We start from the raw sequence: 25,054 nt of genomic DNA on the forward strand, positions 1-25,054 counted from the left end.
CTGTGTCACACAGTGGCCAAAAAACCCAGGTGCCATCAGGAGGTCCACCAGTGGGGCCAGGACACTAGAAGCCCTCCCGCTATTGTCCCCGCAACAGGCACCAAGAATACAGAGCATCACTGTCCCAGAGAATTCCATCAATATGCTGTGGCTCATAGCCACTGATGGACCTCTGCGCCAGATGTTGATCCAATCCCCTCTCGCGGCTGGCTATACCCCTCCCCAACTCCCCCTCTCCCAGGATCCACCCTCAAACCCTCCAGGAATGTCTGAAGCCAGAGTTGGCAACCCCATCCGTTTGCTCTCCACCTGCTCCCTTGCTTTGCCCAGAAGTGCCATGGCTCCTTGGCTTCCCACGCCAGCACTTCCGACGCCATCCCTCCCAACCCCTCCTCCCCAGGCCTGGCTCTTCCCCCCTCCCCCCGCCGCGGCTCTCCTCCCTCCTCTCGGCCCCGCCCCCGAGGCTGTTCCCGGGCCGGCCCTTTCCCCCCTCCGCCGCCTTCCCCTGCGCTCTGCTGCGTCGCCCTCGCTCTTCCCCCCCAGCAAAGATGGAAGTCGTCAATCAGGTAAGCGCTGCGGATTTCAACACCAGGGACAGCGCTCTGGGGGAGGGGGGGCTGGCTTGCAAAAAAGAAATAATAAGGGGGGGGAGACCCTTTGCAGCCCCCCTCCCGCCTGGAGCCCCCCCCTTCTTGCAATGCTTCCCCCCCCCCCTCCCTCCAGCCCCATTTCTCCACCCTGAGCTCAGCTAAGATGCTGCGTTCTTCTCGTGCATTTCAGGGCAGCGACAGTCCAGCTTAATTTGGGGTGCTGCGGAGCAAAGAGGGTGGAGGGACCCGGTTTTAGGGCGGGGGGGGGAGATAGAGAGTGAGAGCTGGATGCTGAGGCTCACCTTTGCCACTGCAGTAATTTGCAGTTCATGCATGGGGGGGGGAAGGGAGGCTGTTGTGGCATTGCTGCAGTGAAGCAGATGGGAGCGATGCGGGGGGGGGGGAGGGAAAGGGGGGGAGCAGAAAGATCCAGGATCCTCTGGGAGGGAGAGGCGAGCCTGTGGACACCACCACCGCCCCAATTAATTTGCAAAAAGCTTTCCTAAGAAAAAAAATAGCCAGCCGGCTTTAATAGAGGGAATATCTGAGAAAGGTCTTTGGGGAGGCGAAGGAAGTCTTCAGCCTTTGCAGTAAAGGTGTGTGTGTGTGTGGGGGGGGGGGGTGGAATTAAGAGCCCCAACGACAGGGGAGATGGAGGAAAGCTCGATAAATCGGGGGGGGGGGGGTGTTGTCTTTTGGAATTAGAAAAAGGAGACCGGGATAGTGTTTTCTGATTCTCCCCCCACCACCCAACTCCAGTCCACCAACAGCAATCAATACCACTGCACTGGTGTTGGTCAATAACCCCCTGCGGGCATTGCCAGCGAGGGAGGGGGTGCTTTCCCGTGTTCATTGGGGGCGGTTGGGATGAATCACAACACCCGCTGGGAATAAGGAAGAGAAGATCTAGCTATGTGTTGGGAGAGCTGTATTGGGTTGAAAACAACCCCCTCCCCCATCCGCGCAAGGACACTGTTTTTTTTCCCTGCGAGTTCTGATCGAAGGGAGGCTTGGAGCCTTGGGTATTGCTTCCCTGGAGGGGGGCAGGGGGGGCAGGAAGGAATTGGGAAGACATGCGCGAATGGAGGGGAGGTGTTAGCTGAGAACCCCCCCCCCCTCCTCCATTGCACCAGATGGTGGTGAAGAGCCACCGATATGGCTGGGGCTGATCCAGCAGAAGAATTTCGAGTCATGGAAATGAAGCGGCAAATGGGGGGGGGGGGGAATAAGAGCAGGGGATATTGGGGGGGGGGTTGAATGATGGGCATGGATTTTGATTCTTGCAGCAGTTCTGGAGGATAGGGGAGGGGGGGACTGGGCTGCCAAGAAGTAAATGGGACCTGATGGACACGGTCGCAGGCGATGGGAACCGGGAGGAAGGAGGGGGAAAATATAATCTAAATGGCATTTTCTCCTAACCACAAATTGTAGCAAGGAATGCTGAAAGGTGAGGTGGGGTGAGCAGAGGATCAGGAAGACGGGTTCTCTTTGGGGACGGGCTGTGGCTCAGTGGCAGAGCCTCTGCTTGGCAGGCAGAAGGTCCCAGGTTCAATCCCCGGTATCTCCAGTTAAAAGGACCAGGCAGGAGGTGATGGGAAAGACCTTGACCTGAGACCCTGGCTCAGTGGAAGAGCCTCTGCTTGGCAGGCAGAAGGTCCCAGGTTCAATCCCCGGTATCTCCAGTTAAAAGAACCAGGCAGGAGGTGATGGGAAAGACCTTGACCTGAGACCCTGGCTCAGTGGAAGAGCCTTTGCTTCATATGCAGAAGGTCCCAGGTTCAATCCCTGGCATCTCCAGTTGAAAGGACCAGGCAGGAGGTGATGGGAAAGACCTTGACCTGAGACCCTGGCTCAGTGACAGAGCCTCTGCTTGGCATGCAGAAGGTCCCAGGTTCAATCCCCGGCATCTCTAGTTCAAAGGACCAGGCAGGAGGTGATGGGAAAGACCTTGACCTGAGACCCTGGCTCAGTGGCAGAGCCTCTGCTTGGCAGACAGAAGGTCTCAGGTTCAATCCCCGTCATCTCCAGTTGAAAGGACAAGGTAGGAGGTGATAAGGAAGACTTTGACCTGAGACCCTGGCTCATTGGCAGAGCCTCCACTTGGCATGTAGAAGGTTCCAAGTTCAATCCCCAGCATCTCCAGTTAGAAGAACCAGTCAGGAAGTGATGGGAAAGACCTTGACCTGGGAACCTGGCTCAGTGGTAGAGCCTCTGCTTGGCATGCAGAAGGTCCCAGGTTCAATCCCTGGAGTCTCCAGTTAAAAGGACCAGGCTGGAGGTGATAAGAAAGATCTTGACCTGTGACCCTGGCTCAGTGGTAGAACCTCTGCTTGGCATGCAGAAGGTCCCAGGTTCAATCCCCAATCATCTCCAGTTAAAAGGAACAGGCCGGAGGTGATGGGAAAGACCTTGACCTGAGACCCTGGAAAGCCGCTGCCTGAGACCCTGTCTGAGAAGATGATACTGACTTTGATGGACCGAGGGTTGGTTTCAGTAGAAGGCAGCTTCATATGTGTGTGTTTGCCAAAGGATGGCTTCCAGTTCAGCCCAGCAGCTGCCCCCTCCCCCGTCCTGGAGAAGATGCAATGAACGTTTGAAGGAAAAGAAGATGATTTAGGTATGGAGGACTCTCCCCCCCCCCCCCGCTCCCTCCAACAAAAAGGTATATAAGCAAGTTTGGGGGAAGAAAAAGAAAGAGGAATGAGCAGAGGATTTGAAGGGGAGATGGTGCTTGTGTCGAGAGAGATGAAGGTACTTCCTGAAGGCTGTTAGAGGAGGGGGAAAGAGTCTGAGGATGTCTTAGAGAATCTCTCTTCCAGTCTCTGAATTCCAGCCACAAAGGCTGGAAGAGGGCAAGACAATTCCCTGAATGTCAAGAGTTTGGAGATGTCCTAGAGCAGGGGTGTCAAACTCAAATGAGTTTTGAGGGCTGGATCTGACATAAATGAGACCTTGTTGGGCCGGGCCACGTTGGGTGGGCAGTCATGTCAGGCCGGGCCATCTATGTACTTATTTAAGATCAGGTAGCAGAGATACAAACTTTATAAAGAACACAGACAAACACAAATCAATCTATTTTTAAAAAACTTAGAACATGCTTAAAATGTTAGCACTCGTTGGACTTAAAGGTGCTTTCTTTGTATTTCTCCCATGGGATCCAGGGAACTGAGCGAAGGAAGCTCTGGCTCTTTCCTTCCTTCCCCAGGGGAGACTGGTGGGGCGAGGAGCCTCAGCCAATAGAAGGAAGAGAGGTTTGGCTCAGTAGCTATTCCCCCCCTTCCTTCCCAAGGGAGGAGCCTCAGCCAATGGAGAAAATAGAGGTTTTGCTCTGTAGCTCCTGTGCGATTGAGCAAGCCTTGCAAAGCAAGCTGAGATGCAGAAGGAAGCAAGAGAGAGGGAGAAGAAAGCAGATGACAGCCAGTTGCTGGGGGGCCTGATAGGAGCCCTCCGGGGGCTTGATTCGGCCCCTGAGCTGCATGCCCGACACCCCTGCCCTAGAGAATCTCTCTTTAGTCTGCAAATTCCAGCCACAGAGAGGGAGGGAAAGGATGGAAGAGGGCAGGATGATTCTCTAAACGTCAAAGAGGCCCAATGAACCAGCTGCACAATGAAGCCACTTGTGAATTGCTAGAGGGGGGGGGGAAAGTATTTGGATTTGTTTTCTTGGGTGTTTTTTTTATTTTTAATGGTGTTTTGATATTTGCCTGTGTGGGGAGGAAGGATTGAGGGGGAGGCAGTGTGATTTTGTGCACCTCTCAAGAGTTTCTTTTTTTTTAAATTAAGGTTTTAAACGAGCCGGTGGAGACGTGACTACCGGGGGTGGGGGAGCTATGTTTGAATGTTGCAAAGAGAAAAGAGGACCAGGTGGGATTGGGGGAAAGGAGAAGGTTGCAGGTTTTGCCCCATATTCATTGGAGGTGGACAGTCTCCATCTCTATGGTAGGAAGTTGTAGGTGGCGTGGGAGCAGGCCTGTCTATAGCAGGGGTGTCGAACTCATTTGTTACGAGGGCCGGATCGGACATAAATGAGACCTTGTTGGGCCAGACCAGGTGTGTACCTATTTAAGACCAGGTAGCAGGTATATAAACTTTATAAAGGACACAGACAAACACAAATGTATTTTTTAAAAAACTTAAAACATGCTCAGAACGTTAGCGCTCCCTAGTTTTAAAGATGCTCTCTTTGTACTTCTCCCATGGGATCCAGGGAACTGGGCAAAGGAAACGCTGCCTTTTTCCTTCCTTCCCCAGGGGACTGGGGGTGGGTGGGAGGAGCCTCAGCCAATAGAAGGAAGAGAGACTTGACTCAGTAGCTCTGCTGTGTGGATGAGAGAGCCTGGCAAAGCAAGCTCTCCCTCCCCTCCATTCCTCCCCAAGGGAGGAGCCTCAGCCAATGGAGAAAATAGAGGTTTTGCTCTGTAGCTCTGCTGTGCGATTGAGGAAGCCTGGCAAAGCAAGCTGTGATGCAGAAGGAAGCAAGAGAAAGGGAGAAGGAAGCAGACAATAGCCAGTTGCTCGGGGGCCTGATAGGAGCCTTCCAGGGGCCTGATTCGGTCCTCGAACGGTATGTTCGACACCCCTGGACTATTGGAACTGCCCAATGAAAAAAAGCAAAATTTGAGGTTACAGAAGTCTGGCTTTTGGTTCAGAGGTCCCACAAAGATGTCAGTGTCTCAGGGGAAGAGAGCTGCTATCTGCAGTGCTGGATCGACCTTCTTTCCCCAGGTATGCTTCTAGGTGAAGGAGAGGATCTAACCTATGGCAGTTGGAACACTCCCTTCGCCTAAGGGACGGAACGTGGCTCAGCAGTAGAGTCTCTGCTTGGCATGCGGAAGGTCCCAGGTTCAATCCCCGGCATCTCCAGTTAAAAGGATCAGGCAGGAGATGATAAGAAAGACCTTGACCTGAGACCCTGGCTCAGTGGCAGAGCCTCTGCTTGGCATGCAGAAGGTCCCAGGTTCAGTCCCCGGCATCTCCAGTTAAGGACCAGGAGGTGATGGGAAAGACCTCTGCCTGAGCTGCTGGAGAGCAGCTGCCAGTCCGAGTAGGCAATACTGACCTTGATGGACCAAGGGTCTGATTCTGTAGAAGGCAGCTTCCTGTGTGTTCATGGGTTTGGTGGTGATACCCAGGAATCTGGTAGTAATAGCTCACCCAGCGGAACTCCACGTGGTACTGCAATAAAATCCAGAAGTTACCAAAACTGAACAGGAAGGTATCAAAATAGCATCCAAGTCAACTCTTTCAGTGGAGAAGATGCAATTTTTGTTTAGCAAAAAGCTACAGTGTTGGGGTTGGGAGAGAATTGGGGAACATGCCTGGATTGCTAGATGGGTAAATTTATTGCAAAATTGAAAATCTAATTGTGGATTTTGATGCCATTTTCCAGGGGGAACCTGGAGATCTCCTGTAATTACAGCAGCTCTCTAGCCTACAGAGATCAGTTCCCCTGGAAAAAAGGGCTGCTTTGGAGGGGGGGCTTCGTGGCCTTGTGCCCCACTGAGGTTCAGGGATGCCAGCCTCCAGGTGGGACCTGGGGATCCATCGGAATTCCAGCTCCTCTCCAGACTGCAGAGATCAGTTCCCCTGGAGAAAATGGCTGCTTTGGAGGGGGGACTCTGTGGCCTTGGACCCCACTGAGGTTCAGGGATGCCAGCCTCCAGGTGCAACCTGGGGATCCCCCAGAATTTCAGCTTCTCTCCAGACTGCAGAGATCAGTTCCCCTGGAGGAAATGGCTGCTTTGGAGGGGGGACTCTGTGGCCTTGTGCCCCACTGAGGTTCAGGGATGCCAGCCTCCAGGTGCGACCTGGGGATCCCCCAGAATTTCAGCTTCTCTCCAGACTGCAGAGATCAGTTCACTTGGAGAAAAGGCTGTTTTGGAGGGGGGACTCTGTGGCCTTGTGCCCCACTGAGGTTCAGGGATGCCAGCCTCCAGGTGGGACCTGGGGATCCCCTGCTCATCTCCAGACTACAGAGATCAGTTCCCCTGGACGAAAGGGCTGCTTTGGAGGGGGGGGGCTCTGTGGCCTTGTGCCCCACTGAGGTTCAGGGATGCCAGCCTCCAGGTGGGACCTGGGGATCCCCCGGAATTCCAGCTCCTCTCCAGACTGCAGAGCTCAGTTCCCCTGGAGGAAAGGGCTGCTTTGGAGGGGGGACTCTGTGGCCTTGTGCCCCACTGAGGTTCAGGGATGCCAGCCTCCAGGTGGGACCTGGGGATCCCCTGGAATTCCAGCTCCTCTCCAACTACAGAGATCAGTTCCCCTGGAGGAAATGGCTGCTTTGGAGGGGGGGACTCTGTGGCCTTGTGCCCCACTGAGGTTCAGGGATGCCAGCCTCCAGGTGGGACCTGAATATCCCCCAGAATTCCAGCTTATCTCCAGACCTCAGAGATCAGTAGGGCAGTGTACCCCACTGAGGTCTCTCCCTTCCCCAAACTGCATCCCCAAATCTCCGGGAATTTCCAGCCCAGAACTAACGACTTGAGAAGTGAGACTAGGGGTGCCGGTGTGTGAAGAACAAAGTGGTTGTGTTACCAGGGTTGCCAAGTCCAGTTCAAGAAATAGCTGGGGGCTTTGGGGGTGGAGCCAGGAGACTTTGGGGCGGAGCCAGGAGACATTGGGGGCGGAGCCAGGAGCCAGGATGTGACAAGCATCATTGAACTCCAAAGGGAGTTCCAGCCACCACCTTTAAAGGGACCGCACACCTTTTCAATGCCTTCCCTCCATTGGAAATAATGAAGGATAGAGGCACCTTCTTTTGGGGCTCATAGAATTGGACCCCTTGGTCCGATCTTTTTGAAACTTGGAGGGTATTTTGAGGAGCGGCTCCAGATGCTAAGCTGAGAATAATAATAATAATAATAATAATAATAATAATAATAATAATAATAATAATAATAATAATAATAATAATAATAATAATAATAATAATAATAATAAAAATTTTATTTGTATCCCGCCCTCCCCACCCAGGCAGGCTCAGGGCGGCTAACAGCATTTCATAAAACATGCAATAATAAATAAAACCTTTAAATTTAACAATATGTGCCGGGATTAGGTGCATGTGCGAGCATTGGAGGTGGAGTGTCATGTGAATTGGAGGTGGAGTGTCACTGTGAATTATATTGTATAAGATTTGGTTTTAAGGTTTTTAGGTTTTAAATGTTCTGACTTTTTAATTGCTTATATATGTAAATGTTAATTTAAATTCTGTTTTATCGTCTGTTGTGAGCCGCCCTGAGCCACTTTTGTGGGAAGGGCGGGATACAAATCATAGAATAAATAAATAAATACTCTCTCAAGTAGATGCACAAATTGGGGGCGCATTTTCCAACTGGAGAACAGTTTATGATTGCGCCGGTGGTCACAGGAAGTAGTGCGGTGCGGTTACGGGATTGTGGGACTTTTCAGCAACGAAGACACATTGCTGCGTGTCTTTGGGCAGAACTGGATTGCGCTGCGGGTTGGACACGTTGCCTCCGTCAAGGGTTCGTTTATCTCCCTGTCCTCTCTCTCTCTCTCTCTGTGTGCGTGTAAGAGAGAGAAAGAGGGAGAGGAAACAAGGGCCATTTTGTGTGTGTCACGGCTGCGGAAGGATGTTTTGCTGGTCTGTCAGAGTATACCGGCGAGCATGGAAGTCTGCGTCGGGGGCTTCTCTTGGACACAAACAGTGCCAGATGGCTTTACGGAAGTCACCATCTCCTCATCCTTCGCCTGCCATATGGCCAGGGGTCGCTTTGTAGAAAAATAGGTGGTGGAGCTCATTAGCATAACTCAGTAGCATATGCTCCCCCCCCCCCCAGCCAAAAGCAACCTGATGCAAGAAAGCAGAGCCGTGGGCGAGCGAGGCCTGCTTGGGCTGGGTAGAGATCCAGCCAGCCCAAGTAGGCTTTGCTCACCAAGGGGCTCTCCTGGGCCTCCCTCCCAGTCAAAAGACCAGCAAGCCACCCACCATGCAAAATCACATAAGAAGTGGAGAAAGGGTGACGGGGGCTTCTCCAAGGGTTAATGAGGGCTGCTGGGGGCAGGTGCAGCTGCATAACAATCCCTGGATTAGGAGAGCGGGCAGCCAGCCAGCCACCAGGGGCTTTCACAGATCTCTGTAGTCTGGAGAGGAGCTGGAATTCCAGGGGATCCCCAGGTCCCACCTGGAGGCTGGCATTCCTGAACCTCAGTGGGGCACAAGGCCACAGAGTCCCCCCTCCAAAGCAGCCCTTTCCTCCAGGGGAACTGATCTCTGTAGTCTGGAGAGGAGCTGAAATGCCAGCGGATCCCCAGGTCCCACCTGGAGGCTGGCATCCTTAAATCTCAGTGAGGTACAATGCCATAGAGTCCCCCCTCCAAAGCAGCCCTTTCCTCCAGGGGAACTGGTTTCTTCAAGGTGGAGATATGTTGAAATCCCAGGGGGGTCTCCAGTTCCCACCTGGAGGTTGGCAACCCCTGGAGGAAGATGCTCTCAGACACAAACACACACATACAACCTAGACTGAGTATTGTTTGACTGCAGAAGAGCTTTTCCCCCATGGGACTTCATACACCCAGCCAGTTCCCACCTGGCCTTTAAAAGGCCAGTAAAAACATTTGCAGTCCATACTCACCTTTTAGAAGTACTGGCTCGACTAGCAAAACGCACCTCATGTTCTAAGCCGCATCTCCGTCTTATGCCAGGGGAGGGGGAAAAAAAGATCTCACATTTATATGTCTACGACATGAATATTCTGCATTATTACATGAGTCACTGTTCTGGGCATGATGCCTGATTGGTAGGTGACAGGCCCGGAGCTGTGAATCACACAGACACGCAACGTACAGCCCCCCCCCCCCCCCTGCCTCGAGCACAGAGAAATCTGCTGCTTCCGATCCCATGTGATGGGGTGGAATGACAACCTCCCCCCCCCTCAGGAAAGGCTAATTGGAAGAAGACAGCTTCAGAACAGTGAATCATTCAGAGAGGCAGCAGGCAACCTCCACTGTGGATGGATGCATTGGCTTCAGGGCAGCCTTTCTTTCATTAAATTCGTTCTTTCTCTTGGTGCTGCAGCAATTCTCTGTTACTGTGTTAATTGTTGTTAACAGGGGTCGCTTTGTAGAAAAATAGATGTTGGAGCTCATCCAGGGATTGTTATGCAGCTGCACCTACTATTCAGTGGACAATCTGGGGAGGAGGAGGGGGAACCCTCAGAAAGGTTCAGGAGCTGTGCTCCTGTGAGCTCCCACTGAATCCGAGGCCTGGTTGTTAGCAGGCCTTTTTTGGTAGCAGGAACTGCTTTGCATATTAGGCCACACACCCCAGATGTAGCCAATCAGGGCTCTCTTTCTAGCAGGAGCTCATCTGCATATTAGGCCATCCCCCCCTGATGTAACCAATCCTCCAAGAACTTAGAGGGCTTTTAGTACAGGGCCTCCTGTAAGCTCCAGGAGGATTGGCTATATCAGGGGTGTGTGGCCTAATATGCAGAGGAGCTCCTGCTGGAAAAAGAGCCCTGTAGCCAATCCTCCAAGAGCTTACAGGGCTCTTCATACAGGGCCTACTGTAAGCTTCAGGAGGATTGGCTACATCGGGGGGGGGGGTGGCCTAATATGCAAAGGAGCTCTCCTAGAATTACGCCCGTGTATTTCTTAAATCTTCATTCGCGAAGCCAAATCGAGAGAGAGAGAGATATTAGGCCACTCCCCCCTGATGTAGCAAATCCTCCAAGAGCTTACGGGGCTCTTCATACAGGGCCTACTGTAAGCTTCAGGAGGATTGGCTACATCGGGGGGGTGGCCTAATATGCAAAGGAGCTCTCCTAGAATTCCGCCCCTGCATATTAGGCCACTCCCCCATGATGTAGCCAATCCTCCAAGAGCTTACGGGGCTCTTCATACAGGGCCTACTGTAAGCTTCAGGAGGATTGGCTACATCGGGGTGTGTGTGTGTGGCCTAATATGCAAAGGAGCTCTCCTAGAATTCCGCCCCTGCATATTAGGCCACTCCCCCTTGATGTAGCCAATCCTCCAAGAGCTTACGGGGCTCTTCATACAGGGCCTACTGTAAGCTTCAGGAGGATTGGCTACATTGGGGGGGGTGGCCTAATATGCAAACAAGTTATTATTATTTTTATTATTTATTATATTTATGAATTGCCTCATCCCGGCCAATGATGGGCTCTAGGCGATGTAGAACAAAATGCCCATACAATCAGTAAAATCAATAAATGAAAAGCAATTGCAGCCCAGTAGTTCCTGTGACAAAAACAGTTCTGCTTGTTAGAGCGTATTCGTGACCTAGGGTCACCCAGTGGTGTGATTGCCAGCTCCAGGTTGGGAAATAAGTGGAGATTTGGGGGAAGGGGCCTAAGAAGGGCATGTTTTGGGGAAGTATTTCAGTAAGGGATAATGGCAGAGAGCCCACCTTCTCCTGTGGCCATTTTCGCCTGGCAAACTGACCTCCGTCACCTGGCAATCAGTTGGGATGCCGGGAGATCTCCAGCCACCACCTGGAAGTTGGTAACCCTACCCAATGGGTTTCAAGCAGGGCTCTGAACGGGTTTCTCCATGTCATCTGCTTCCTTCTCCCTCTTTCTTGCTTCCTTCTGCATCACAGCTTGCTTTGCAAGGCTTGCTCAATCGCACAGCAGAGCTACAGAGCAAAGTTTCTATTTTCTCCATTGGCTAAGCCTCCTCCCTTGGGGAGGAAGGGGGAAGGAATAACTTGCTTTGCCAGGCTCTCTCAATCGCACAGCAGAGCTACTGAGACAAGCCTCTTCCTTCTATTGGCTGAGGCTGCTCCCCCCCCCCCCCCCGCCGTCCCCTGAGGAAGGAAGGAAAGAGCCAGAGCTTCCTTTGCCCAGTTCCCTGGTTCCCCTGGGAGAAATACAAAGAAAGCATTTTTAAGACCAATGAGTGCTTACATTTTAAGCATGTTTAAAGTTTTTTAAATATATATATTTGTGTTTGTCTGTGTCCTTTATAAAATGTATATCTCTGCTACCTAATCTTACATAGGTACGCACATGGCCCAGCCCAACATGGTCCGGCCAAAAAAGGTCTCATTTATGTCAAATCCGTCCCTCATGACAAATGAGTTCGACACCCTTGTGAACTTTTCAGTTTAGACGAAAGATGACAAAGTCAGTCAGTCAAAAAAATGATTGTGTGTAGCCACTGGCCGTTACAAAACAGAACCCAAACAACAAGGTTCCCAATTAACAACTTGGTTTCCAATTAATTTCCAATTAAAAGTTCCCCAGAAAGGCCAACCTCAAGAAGTTAAAGCATTTGATATTAGTCTCGCTCTTATCTTCTTAGCTGCTTGTTGTCAACAAAGAGACTCTATCGGACACATGAGCATCGTTGTCAGATAACAGAAATATAATCTTTTTCAGTTTCCGAACGTGCTTTTAAGGAGGTTAGTACTCCAGACAGAAATTTAATTCTGGAGGCATCGTAGAGTGTGCAAGATAGAATAGAATGGGGCAGGTTCTCTGTCGTAGATGAACCACAAATGCAAAAATCATTGTTCTGCTGGAATGTGGCAAAATCGACCTGTTAACGGAATTGTTTGCATAGTCTGAAAGTGGAGAGTTGTGAAGGATGTTCTGATGTTAAATCTGGAGATATTAACCAGGTATGGGGATCTCAGATGATCAGATTTGATTAGGCTGAACCAGGGGGTTACTTTAGATCAGGGGTCCTCAAACTACGGCCCGCGGGCCAGATGCGGCCCACTGAGGACGTTTATGCGGCCCGCCGGGTTATGGCAAAATCAGACCGGAAGTGACGTTCGACCTAAACTCGCGTTAGCAACGCACACTTCCGGCACTGGGCTGAGGCGGCGGAGACAGAGTGTGAGGTGATACCGAGGTGAGGTGAGTTCCCAGGCCGGGGTGTGTGGTGTGGGGAAGGGAGAGAGATGCAGAAGACGGAGAACTGACGGCCCGCGGCCTTGTACAGTAACGGCAGTCCGGCCCTCCAACAGTCTGAGGGACAGTGAACTGGCCCCCTATTTAAAAAGTTTGAGGACCTCTGCTTTAGATGTTAGGATGACTGACTAAGTGGAGATAGGATCGAACAAAATTGGAGTAATAGAACAAAGTTGGCGTTCACATGCACCTTTAAGACCAACAAAGTTTTATTCAGAATGTAAGCTTTCACATGCGTGCACGCTTCACGATGAAGTGTGTACGCACATGAAAGCTTACATTCTGAATAAAACTTCGTGATACACAGAGTTGGACTGGGTGGGCTGTTGCTTCCATCATGGCTTTTATATTCTTATGTCTGGGGCAGTGATGCTCTGTCTTCTTGGTGCCTGGGGAGACAAAAGTGGGAGGGCTTCTGGAGTTCTGGCCCCACTGATGGACCTCTTGATAGCCCCTGGGTTTTGGCCCCTGTGTGGCACAGAGTGTTGGACTGGATGGGCCATTGGCCTGATCCAACTTGACTTCTCTTCTGTTTTAATGCCAGTGTCTCCATTTTCTCTTCACAGCTTGTGGCCGTTGGGCAATTCCGGGTCTTCAAGGAGCCCCTGGGCTTTGTGAAGTTGCTCGAATGGGTGAGTGCCGGACCTCAGTACCCCAGCCTTCTGTTTGAACATCCAACCTCTTGATCTCTTTTACACCTTTTGAAACTGGTTCTCTGCCAAGCAAAAGTCCTGTGAAACAAGCAAGGCTTTGATTTAACTCTGGATAATATCGGAGGCCTTCCTGACAGTCCCACCAATTGAAGAAGCTTTTTTGGGGGGCTACACGAGAGGGGGCCTTTTCGGTGGCAGCCCCATGATTATGGAACAATCTCCCTGCCCCTTCACTCTCAATCGTTAGGAAGCAGTTGAAGACAGTTCTCTTTAGGACTGCATTCAGTTAAGTTTACTGACAGCCCTGAGTGGTGATTTTAAAGTGTGGTCTTTTATGCATTTTTATAGGGGCACCAAGTCGGGATTTGGAAATACCTGAAGTTTTTTTGTGGGGGTGGAGAGGGTGGAGTTTTGGAAGGAGAGTAGCAGGGCATAATGAGATGGAGTCCACCTGCCAAATCTGCCATTTTCCCCTAGGGCAGCCAACCCCCCGGGCTATGGACCAGTCCCAGTCCTTGGCCTGTTAGCGACTGAGCCATGAGTTGTATAATTATTTCATTATATATTACAATGTAGTAATAATAAGAAGAAGACGATGACATTGGATTTATATCCTGCCCTCCATTCTGAATTTCAGAGTCTCAGAGTGGCTCACAATACTATCCTCCCCCACAACAGACCCCCCTGTGAGGTGGGTGGGGCTGAGAGAGCTCTGACAGAAGCTGCCCTTTCAAGGACAACTCCTGCAAGAGCTATGGTTGACCCGAGGCCATTCCAGCAGCAGCAAATAGAGGACTGGGGAATCAAACCTGGTTCTTCCAGATAAGAGTCCACACGCTTAACCACTACACCAAACTAATCGAAATAAAGTACACAATTGTATCATCCCGAAACCATCACCCCACCCCCCTCCTCAGTCTGTGGAAAAATCGTCTTCCACAAAACAGGTGCCAAAAAGGTTGGGGCCCTCTGCCCTGGGGAAAGTGCTCTCTGCCGTCTGGAGATCTGCTGTAATCCCGGGCAGTCTCCAGGTCTCTCCAGAAGGTCGTAACGCTGTTTATGATAATTGTAGAAAAAGCCCAGCAGGAACTCACTTGTATATTAGACCACACCCCTGACATCAACATCGTTTTGCTCAGGGTTTCTTTGGTAGAAAAATCCCAGCAGGAATTCATTTGCATATTAGGCCACACCCCCAGACACCAAGCCAGCCGGAACTGCGTTCCTGTGTTTTCCTGCTTTCCCTGGTGGTTGCAGTTACATTGTAAGCTGCCTTGAATTCCACAATACAAACAGCATAACCAACAACCTGAGATCACAGTTCATGTTAGGGTGGCGAATCCCAAGGGAGGGGGGGCAGGGGATCCCCCGGTTTGGAGGCCTTCCCCCCGCTTCAGGGTCATCAGAAAGCGGTTGGGGGGGGGAAATATCTGCTGGGCACTCCATTATTCCCTATGGAGACTAATTGCCATAGGAAATAATGGAGAATTGATCCCTGGGTATCTGGGGCTCTGGGGAGGCTGTTTTTTGAGGCAGAGGCACCAAATTTACAGTAAAGCATCCATTGCCTCTCCCCAAAATACCCCCCGAGTTTCAAACAGATTGGACCAAGGGGTCCAATTCTGTGAGCCCCGAAAAAGGTGCCCCTGTCCTTCATTATTTCCTATGGAAGGAAGGCATTTTAAAAGGTGTGCGGTCCCTTTAAATGCGATGGCCAGAACTCTCTTTGGAGTTCAATGATGCTTGTCACACCCTTGCTTCTGGCTCCTCCCCCAATGTCTCCTGGCTCCACCCCCAAAGTCTCCTGGCTCCAAAGTCCCCAGATATTTCTTGAATTGGACTTGGCAAGCCTAGTTCATATTACAGACAATAAGAGAAACAAACACTGCGATGTACTGGCTAACGATGTTTTGTAAAAACATTTAAGAAAAACTTTTTCTAGAGGAACAACCTTGTCAGAAGTAATTTTCCTGTTCAGAAGACTGAAACCAATTAGGATTAGTTCATTGGTCTTAGTATTAATGGTTAAGGAAATAGTCACACTTTTAAATGGTGTTCCATTAGGGAAGTAATATAGGTTCTGGTATGACGTTGAAATGTTTTAAACTGCTCATAGGGGATGGGGTTGGAGTGGTTTCAGCTGAATATGAGAAATATAGCCCAGCATCTCTCAAGATGATCAAGTTAAAGACCCATTCAAGCGGAGGTATTGTATGTGGTTTCAGCCTATAAGAATTTTGGCCAATATTATACTGTGGTTGATACCTTTAACCTTTCTTGTAATATTGTAATGTGAAAATGGACCTTTCTTGTAATATTGTTATGCGATTGGACATTTCTAGTGCAGTTGTAATGTATAAAAAGATGATTCTAAAAAGGTTTTTCTTAAATGGTTTTACTAAACATTGTTAGCTGGTACATCACGGTGTTTGTTTCTCTTATTGCAGGGGTGGCCAACGGTAGCTCTCCAGAGGTTTTTTGCCTACAACTCCCATCAGCCCCAGCCAGCATGGCCAATGGCTGGGGCTGATGCGAGTTGCAAGCAAAAAACATCTGGAGAGCTACCGTTGGCCACCCCTGTCTTATTGAATTCCACAAGGCAGAATGGCGGCTCCTGATCATTTAAAATGAATCAATTCGTTAAGGCCACCATGGTGCGTGTCAAATTGTCCAGAGCGAGACAGCTGATCCATCCTCCTTGCTGGATATCATTGGCAAGCTAGTTCACACATTGCAAAAGTATGGTGGCAATATGGCTGCCAAGTCCCCCCACTGCTGTAGTAGGGGGCTGTTCTCTTGCACACGCAAAGCGCATGTGGTGTGGTAATGTCACCCAGAAATGATGTCATCATGCCAGGGTCATGTTGGGGACACTCTAGAACTCGCAAAAAAACCCTCTATGGTACCACCGAGTTTTACCACAATTCCTAGACAGGGTTTGGGAAGGAGGGGAACTTTGAGCGGGTATAGTGCCCTAAAGTCTATCTGCCTAAGCAGCCATTTTCTCCAGTTGATCGGATCTCTTTCGCCTGGAGATCAGTTGTAATAATGGTAGGCCTCCAGCTACTGCCTGGAGCTTTGGCAACACAGGTGAGAAACACGGAAGGAAGGGGGAGAACTCAAACTAAGACTCCGTGTAAATAGGACTTGGTTCTGTTGATTCCGTAGAACAAGAAGATGCACATTTCCAAAAGTTCAAAAATCCCAACACATCGGAAAAGAAGCCATCTCCCTGTGGGTTTTGGGGAGGGATGGTGGCTCAGTGGTAGAGCATCTGCTTGGTAAGCAGAAGGTCCCAGGTTCAATCCCTGGCATCTCTAACTAAAAAGGGTCCAGGCAATTATTATTATTATTATATTATTATTATTATTATTATTGTTATGATGAGGGACGGTGGCTCAGTGGTAGAGCATCTGCTCGGTAAGCAGAAGGTCCCAGGTTCAATCTCCGGCATCTCCAACTAAAAAGGGTCCAGGGAAATAGGTGTGAAAAACCTCAGCTTGAGACCCTGGAGAGCCGCTGCCAGTCTGAGTAGACAATACTGACTTCAGTGTCTTCAGGGTCTGATTCAGTATAAGGCAGCTTCATATGTTCATATGTCAGACACACACGTATCAAAGGAAATATTTGCTAGTGATACAATCACCATTTGCACATGGTGATTGGGGACGGAGCCATGGGGACGGTGGCTCAGTGGTAGAGCATCTGCTCGGTAAGCAGAAGGTCCCAGGTTCAGTCTCTGGCATCTCCAACTAAAAATGGTCCAGGGAAATACAGTATTTTTTGCACCATAAGACTCACTTTTCCCCCCCAAAAAGGTGGAGGGAAAAGTGTGTGCGTCTTAAGGAGCGAATACTGCAAAAAATTCACACAAATGCCTCTAAATTCGCACAAACGGCTCTAAAAACTAGGTGCGTCTTATGTTCAGGTGCGTCTTATGGAGCGAAAAATACGGGTAGGTGTGAAAAACCTCAGCTTGAGACCCTGGAGAGCTGCTGCCAGTCTGAGTAGACAATACTGACTTTGATGGACCAAGGGTCTGATTCAGTATAAGGCAGCTTCATATGTTCATATGTCAGACACACGCGTATCAAAGGAAATATTTGCTTGTGAAACAATCACCATTTGCACATCGAGTCAAGCATAAAATCCTGAGGAGCATTTGTTTGATGTCAGCATTTCATTAGGGTTGCCAATCCCCAGGTGGGGGCAGGGAATCCCCCGGTTTGGAGGCCCTCCCCCCGCTTCAGGGTCGTCAGAAAGCGGGGGGAGGGGAGGGAAATGTCTGCTGGGAACTCTATTATTCCCTATGGAGATTTATTCCCATAGAAAATAATAGAGAATTGATCGTGGGTATCTGGGGCTCTGGGGGGGCTGTTTTTTGAGGTAGAGGCACCATATTTTCAGTATAGCATTTAGTACCTCTCCCCAAAATGCCCCCCAAATTTCAAAACAATTGGACAATGGGGTCCAATTCTATGAGCCCCAAAAGAAGGTGCCCCTATCCTTCATTATTTTCTATGGAAGGAAGGCATTGAAAAGGTGTGCTGTCCCTTTAAATGTGAGAGCCAGAACTCCCTTTGGAGTTCAATGATGCTTGTCACAGCCTTGATCTTGGCTCCACCCCTAATGTCTCCTGGCTCCACCCCCAAAGTCCCCAGATATTTCTTGAATTGGACTTGGCAACCCTACATTTCATGCATCTTCTTGTTCTACGGAATCAACAGGACCAAGTCCGATTCCGGTCCACATGAGCAACAGAAGACGGAGCGACTGCTCCCCAAAGAGTGAATAAGTGCTTGTTGCATGGGTCATTGATTGTATTTGCTATAGACAGGGCTTTTATTGTAGCAGGAACTCCTTTGCCTATTAGGCCACACACCCCTGATGTAGCCAATCCTCCTGGAGCTTCCAGTAGGCCCTGTACAAAGAGCATTGTAAACTCCAGGAAGATTGGCTACATCAGGGGTGTGTGGCCTAATAGGCAAAGGAGTTCCTGCTGCAAAAAAAAGCCCTGGCTGTAGAACTTTGGCTTGTTCGAGTCAGCAATGTACGGATTGTAATTGTGCACAGTGAATTTGTATAGAAATATAGCACAGGGACTTTATTTCTCATAGGCATATAAAATATTTTGCACTATCTGGCCGTGAGCTTTTGCTTTGGGTTCTGTCAATTTGGCACAGCTTCCTCGTGTGTATAGATGTTTGAGAGCTGCAAGACAGGGAGGGAGGGAGGAAGGAAGGAAGGAAGGAAGGAAGGAAGGAAGGAAGGAAGGAAGGAAGGAAGGAAGGAAGGAAGGAAGATATTGGATTTATATCCCGCCCTATACTCTGAATAGGGGCCCCGTGGCGCAGAGTGGTAAAGCTGCAGCACTGCGGTCTGAACTCTCTGCTCATGACCTGAGTTCAATTCCGGCGGAAGCTGGATTCAGGTAGCCAACTCAAAGTTGACTCAGCCTTCCATCCTTCCGAGGTCGGTAAATGAGTACCCAGCTTGCTGGGGGAAAGTGTAGATGACTGGGGAAGGCAATGGCAAACCACCCCGTAAAAAGTCTGCCGAGAAAATGTCAAGATGCGACGTCACCCCAGAGTCGGAAACGACTGGTAGTTGCACAGGGGACCTTTCCTTTCCTATACTCAGAGTCTCTGAGCGGTCACAATCTCCTCTACCTTCCGCCCCCACAACAGACGCCATGTGAGTTGGGTGGGGCTAAGAGAGCTTTTACAACAGCTGCCCTTTCAAGGATAACTCCTGTGAAAGCTGTGGCTGACCCAAGGCCATTCCAGCAGCTGCAAGTGGAGGAGTGGGGAATCGAACCCGGCTCTCCCAGATACGAGTTCGCGCACTTCACCACTACACCAAACAGGAAGGAAGGAGATAGATAGATAGATAGATAGATAGATAGATAGATAGATAGATAGATAGATAGATAGATAGATAGATAGATAGATAGATAGATAGATAGATAGATAGATAGATAGATAGATGGGGGAGAGAGGGAGAGGTGGAAACAAAGCAACTTTAACTGTAAATGCTTTCTCTAAGCTGCTGGCTGACTTGGCTTGGAGAAGTGATTTAAACAGAGAAATTTTTTCCCCAAGCTGGCCAGTAGGGCAATGGGGGCTTCAAGACCCACACAATATGTGTGAAAGAGTCATGTGTGGCTCTCGAGCCATAGTTTGGCCACCCCTGACCTAGAGATTTTGGGAGTAGGGGCAATGCCATAGAGTCCACCCTCCAAAGCTGTCATGTCTCCAATGGGAACTAATTCTGATTGTCTGTAATAGCAGGAACCTTCAAGGTGCCACCTGGAGTTTGGCAACCCAAGGCTACAGGGATTACTGAGTGTGGAGGAGGAAGACAGATGTTTTGAAAAGCAGCACAGCTGCTCTTAAAGTGACCTTGTGACGTTCAGTCCCAACGTGCCTTACCGGGATGGGTGGAATTCTGCAGCAATTGGAAGCCCAAATCAGTTGAGTTCAGGTTGCCAACTTCCAGGGTTAGCCTGGAGATCTCCCAGAATTACAGCTCATCTCCCTAGAGAAAATGGGAGCTTTGAAAGGTGGACTTTAGGCCAGGTGGGCAGAAACTGTGAAAAAACACTGTGAAAACTTACACACTTTAATCATTTCTACAAGCTTTTTGTCTTTTCAAATACGCATTTCATTAGAACTCGAAGTATACTACTCAACACAATTCGTATGGCTCTAACCGAGCTCCATGTCTGTCATGCAAAATAGAGGAATGAGGTTTTTGGAGTGAACTGTTGTCTTAGCACGGGTTCCAGATAAAAATTCAGGCGGCCAGTGGAAGTGGCAGATGAAATACGAATCGAACCTGGAGCTCGGTTAAAGCCATATGAATTGTTTTTAGCAGTATGCTTCGAGTTCTAAATGAAATGTGTATTTGAAAAGAAAAAAAGTGTGTAGAAATGATTTAAGTGTGTAAGTTTTCACAATGTTTTTTCATAGCTTCTACCCCACCTAAGGACTGGCAACCCTCGTTTTCATAGTTTCTAAGACTTCATGGTTTCTATTAATCTTTACACTGTGGTTTCCGATTTGCTTCAGTCCCCAGGTGGGGGCAGGAGATCCCCTGGTTTGAAGGCCCTCCCCCGTTTTAGGATCATCAGAAAGCAGGGAGGGGGAGGGAAATGTCTGCTGGGCACTCCATTATTCCCTACGGAGACTGAATCCCATAGGGTATAATGGAGAATTGATCTGTGAGTATCTGGGGCTCTGGGGAGGCTGTTTTTTGAGAGAGAGGCACCGGTTTTTCAGCATAGCATCCAGTGTCTCTCCTCAAAACACCTCCCACGTTTCAAAGAGATGGAACCAGGGGGTCCAATTCTGTGAGACCCCAAAGAAGGTGCCCCTATCCTTCATTATTTCCAATGAAGGGAAGGCATTGAAAAGGTGTGCGGTCCCTTTAAATGTGATGACCAGAATTCCCTTTGAAGTTCAGTTATGCTTGTCACAACCTTGCTCCTGGCTCCACCCCCAAAGTCCCCAGATATTTCTTGAATTGGACACCTGGCAACCCTATTTGCATTACTTATTTGCATATGCCACACACGGGACCCAACATCGCTGGAAGGCATACTGAATTATATCAGCTCAGCATGTACCTTAAAATGCTTCTTGAACTTGAATGGTCATAATAAAACCTGATTCCCATCCTATTTTTAAAAATAGATTCTTATCTCATTACATATACTTCTTTATCTCATTATATATACTGAACCCATTTTCATTTTATGTATTCTTGTTTTCTAATGACAGACTAGAATGATGTCTATAATGTGTAGATGGATGGTGATAAACAGATTGGGTGGGCTACAGCTAGGATATACGTGTCCTTCTGCGATTCACCTAGATTTGCAGAAACACCAATTGTCAGGGAACTTTATTACCTTTTATGGCTATCCAGACCAAATGGCCAAGCCACACTGGTTTATGTGACCATGGGCTCAGTTAGCTTGTCCTCTTAATCAACAAACTGCATGTATTCCAGCCGCAATACCTGATCCGCTCATCCGATGAAGTGTGCTTAGAGAGCACACGAAAGCTTACATTCTGAATACAAGATTATGCATGGGATGGAAAGTAGAGAAAGAAGAACTTTTCTCCCTTTCTCACAATGCAAGAACTCGTGGGCATTCAATGAAATTGCTGAGCAGTCAAGTTAAAACGGATAAAAGGAAGTCCTTCTTCACCCAAAGGGTGATTAACATGTGGAATTCACTGCCACAGGAGGTGGTGGCGGCTGCAAGCATAGCCAGCTTCAAGAGGGGATTGGATAAGCATCTGGAGCAGAGGTCCATCAGTGGCTATTAGCCACAGTATATATATGTGTGTATGTGTATGTGTATGTGTGTAAATGTGTGTGTGTATATATATATATACACACACACACATATATTGGCTACTGTGTGACACAGAGTGTTGGACTGGATGAGCCATTGGCCTGATCCAACATGGCTTCTCTGATGTTCTTATGTCTGGGGCAGTGATGCTCTGTATTCTTGGTGCTTGTGGGGACAACAGTGGGAGGGCTTCTAGTGTCCTGGCTCCACTGATGGACCTCCTGATGGCACTTAGGATTTTTGGCCACTGTGTGACACAGAGTGTTGGACTGGATGGGCCATTGGCCTGATCCAATATGGCTTCTCTTATGTTCTTATCCTCCGAAGACTGCTCAAATTCATGTTTGTTACATCAGTAACACTGTCCAACCATCTCATCTTTTGCCGTCCCCTTCTTCTTTTGCCTTCTGTCGTTCCCAACATCAGGGTCTTCTCCACTGAGTGCTCCCTTCTCATTGGGTGGCCAAAGTATTTGAGCTTCAGCTTCAGCATCTGACTTTCCAGGGAACAGTCTGACTTTCCAGCATCTGACTTTCCAGGGAACAACCTTCCATCCTCTTCTACACCAGGAGCAAATTTTGACTTTTTTGCTAAGAAAAATCTGGAGCAGTTCCAAATTCTTCCCTTGGAACAGTTTTCCCACAAAGTCCAGACCTCGTCTTAACTTTCCTTCCCCTCATCTTATTTCCAGAGAGCCAGTTTGGCGTAGTAGTGAAGTGCGAGGACTTTTATCTGGGAGAACCGGGTTTGATTCCCTACTCCTCCACTTGCAGCTGCTGGCATGGCCTTGGGTTAGCCATGGCTCTCGTAGGAGTTGTCCTTGAAAGGGCAGCTGCTGTGATAGGTCTCTCAGCTCCATCCACCTCGCAGGGTTTGATTCCCCACTCCTCCACTTGCAGCTGCTGGAATGGCCTTGGATCAGCCATAGCTCTGGCAGAAGTTGTCCTTGAAAGGGCAGCTGCTGGGAGAGCCCTCTCAGCCCCACCCACCTCGCAGGGTTTGATTCCCCACTCCTCCACTTGCAGCTGCTGGAATGGCCTTGGGTTAACCATTGCTCTAGCAGGAGTTGTCCTTGAAAGGGCAGCTGCTGTGAGAGCCCTCTCAGTCGCACCTACCTCACAGGGTGTCTGTTGTGAGGGGAGAAGATATAGGAGATTGTAAGCCGCTCTTGAGTCTCTGATTCAGAGAGAAGAGTGGGGTATAAATCTGCAATTCTTCTTCTTCCACTTCTTCTTCTCCTCCACTTGCACCTGCTGGAATGGCCTTGGGTTAGCCATAGCTATTGCCAGGCCTCAGATTCAGTGGCAACTCACAGGTCCATCGGTGGCTATTAGCCACAGTGTATGTGTGTATATAAAAATTTTTGGCACTGTGTGACACAGAGTGTTGGACTTGATGGGCCGTTGGCCTGATCCAACATGGCTTCTCTTATGTTCTAGGAGCAGAGCTCCTGAACCTTTCTGAGAGTTGTTCCTCCTCCTTCTGAGAGTTCTACCTCCTTGTCCATTGAATAGTATGTGCAGCTGCATAACAATCCCTGGATGAGCTCCACCACCTATTTTTCTACAAAATGACCACTGGCTATCGCATGAGTTGTCCTTGAAAGGGCAGCTGCTGTGAGAGCCCTCTCAGTCCCACCCACCTCACCGGGTGTCTTTTGTGGGGGAGGAAGGGAAAGGAGATGGTGAGCCACTCTGAGTCTGATTCAGAGAGAAGGGTGGGGTATAAATCTGCACTTGTCTTCTTCTTCTTCTTCATGCAATCGGGGTCCCATCTAGACTTACCCCCACAATTCTACTCCTTTCCTGTATTCATTTTATTCGTATATACATATCTTTGCGCCGGAGGCTTTGGATAAACCCTAAATCCCTTTATCTGTCGTGTTGACCAGAGATTCTTAATCCATCTTTTCTTCTATGTTTTGCGATCAGTAATCTAGAGGTTGAATTCCAAAACATTTGCTGCTCTTCATTTATTTGCACCTAGGGTTGCCAACCTCCAGGATTCATTTGCACCTAGAGTTGCCAACCTCCAGGTTCCGCCTGGAGTTCTCCCGCTATTACAGTTGTTCTCGAGGCAGACAAGATCCGTTCCCCTGGAGGATATGACTGCTTTGTAGGGTTGACTCTGTGGCATTGTATCCCCATGGATGCCAACCTCCAGGTGGGGCATGGGGATCCCCTGGAATTCCAGCTCCTCTCCAGACAACAGGGATCCATTCCGCTGGAGGAAATGGCTGCTTTGGAGGGGGGAATCTGTGGCCTTGGACCCCACTGAGGTTCAGGGATGCCAGCCTCCAGGTGGGACCTGGGGATCCCCTGCTCATCTCCAGACTACAGAGATCAGTTCCCCTGGAGGAAGGCTGCTTTGGAGGGGGGACTCTGTGGCCTTGTGCCCTGCTGAGGTTCAGGGATGCCAGCCTCCAGGTGGGGCATGGGGATCCCCCAGAATTCCAGCTCATCTCCAGACTACAGAGATCAGTATCCAGGAGAAGATGGCTGCTTTGGAGGGGGGACTCTGGCATGCTGATGTCTCTGCTATGCCCAAATGCGGCCCGCCCTGGGCTTCACCCTCCAAATCTCCAGGTATTTCCTGAACCAGAGCCAGTAACCCTATTTGCACAGATCACCTTCTAGCTTCAAAGGTGGTGAAAAGGGCCTCTAGAAGATTGTAGATTTATACCCCGCTCTTCTCTCTGAATCAGAGTCTCAGCGTGGCTCACAATCTCTTTTATCTTCTCCCCCTGCAACAGACACCCTGTGAAGTGGGTGGGGCTGGAGAGGGCTCTCACAGCAGCTGCCCTTTCAAGGACAACCTCTGCCAGAGCTATGGCTGACCCAAGGCCATTCCAGCAGCTGCAAGTGGAGGAGTGGGGAATCAAACCCAGTTCTCCCAGATAAGAGTCCGCGCACTTCACCACTACACCAAATTGGCTCTACCCTGGCATCAAAGTGGACTCTAGTCCGTGAAAATTGGTGGCACAGTAGTTAGATTTGAATCCAGAAGCACCCTATAGAGCCCCATGGCGCAGAGAGAGTGGTAAAGCTGCAGTACTGCAGTCCTGAGCTCTGCTCATGACTTGAGTTTGATCCCGGCGGAAGCTGGGTTTTCAGGTAGCCAGCTCGAGGTTGACTCAGCCTTCCATCCTTCCGAGGTCGGTCAAAGGAGTCCCCAGCTTGCTGGGGGGGGGAGTGTAGATGACTGGGGAAGGCGATTGCAAACCACCTTGTAAAAAGACTGCCATGAAAACGTTGTGAAAGTTACGTCACCCCAGAGTCAGAAATGACTGGTGCTTGCACAGGGAACTACTCTACGAGAGCCAGTTTGGTGTAGTGGTTAAGTGTGCGAACGCTTATCTGGGAGAACCGGGTTTGATTCCCCACTCCTCCACTTGCACCTACTAGCATGGCCTTGGGTCAGCCATAGCTCTGGCAGAGGATGTCCATGAAAGGGCAGCTGCTGTGAGAGCCCTCTCCAGCCCCACCCACCTCACAGGGTGTCTGTTGTGGGGGAGGAAGGTAAAGGAGATTGTGAGCTGCTCTG

General features: G+C 49.6%; 1 protein-coding gene across 2 annotated transcripts in view; it reads left to right on the forward strand.

The window, feature by feature from the left end:
* Window positions 1-456: 456 nt before the first annotated feature.
* The window catches only part of SYP (synaptophysin), a 41,259-nt gene continuing 16,661 nt past the window's right edge, over window positions 457-25,054 (forward strand). For both annotated transcript variants that reach the window (XM_060251913.1, XM_060251914.1), the window contains exons 1-2: window positions 457-566; window positions 13,060-13,125. In XM_060251913.1, the coding sequence (XP_060107896.1) occupies window positions 549-566; window positions 13,060-13,125 (84 nt within the window). In that variant the 5' untranslated portion in view covers window positions 457-548. The remainder of the gene's footprint in view (window positions 567-13,059; window positions 13,126-25,054) is intronic.

The sequence above is a fragment of the Heteronotia binoei genome, chromosome 13 (genome assembly GCF_032191835.1).
Source record: "Heteronotia binoei isolate CCM8104 ecotype False Entrance Well chromosome 13, APGP_CSIRO_Hbin_v1, whole genome shotgun sequence".
NCBI lineage: Eukaryota > Metazoa > Chordata > Lepidosauria > Squamata > Gekkonidae > Heteronotia > Heteronotia binoei.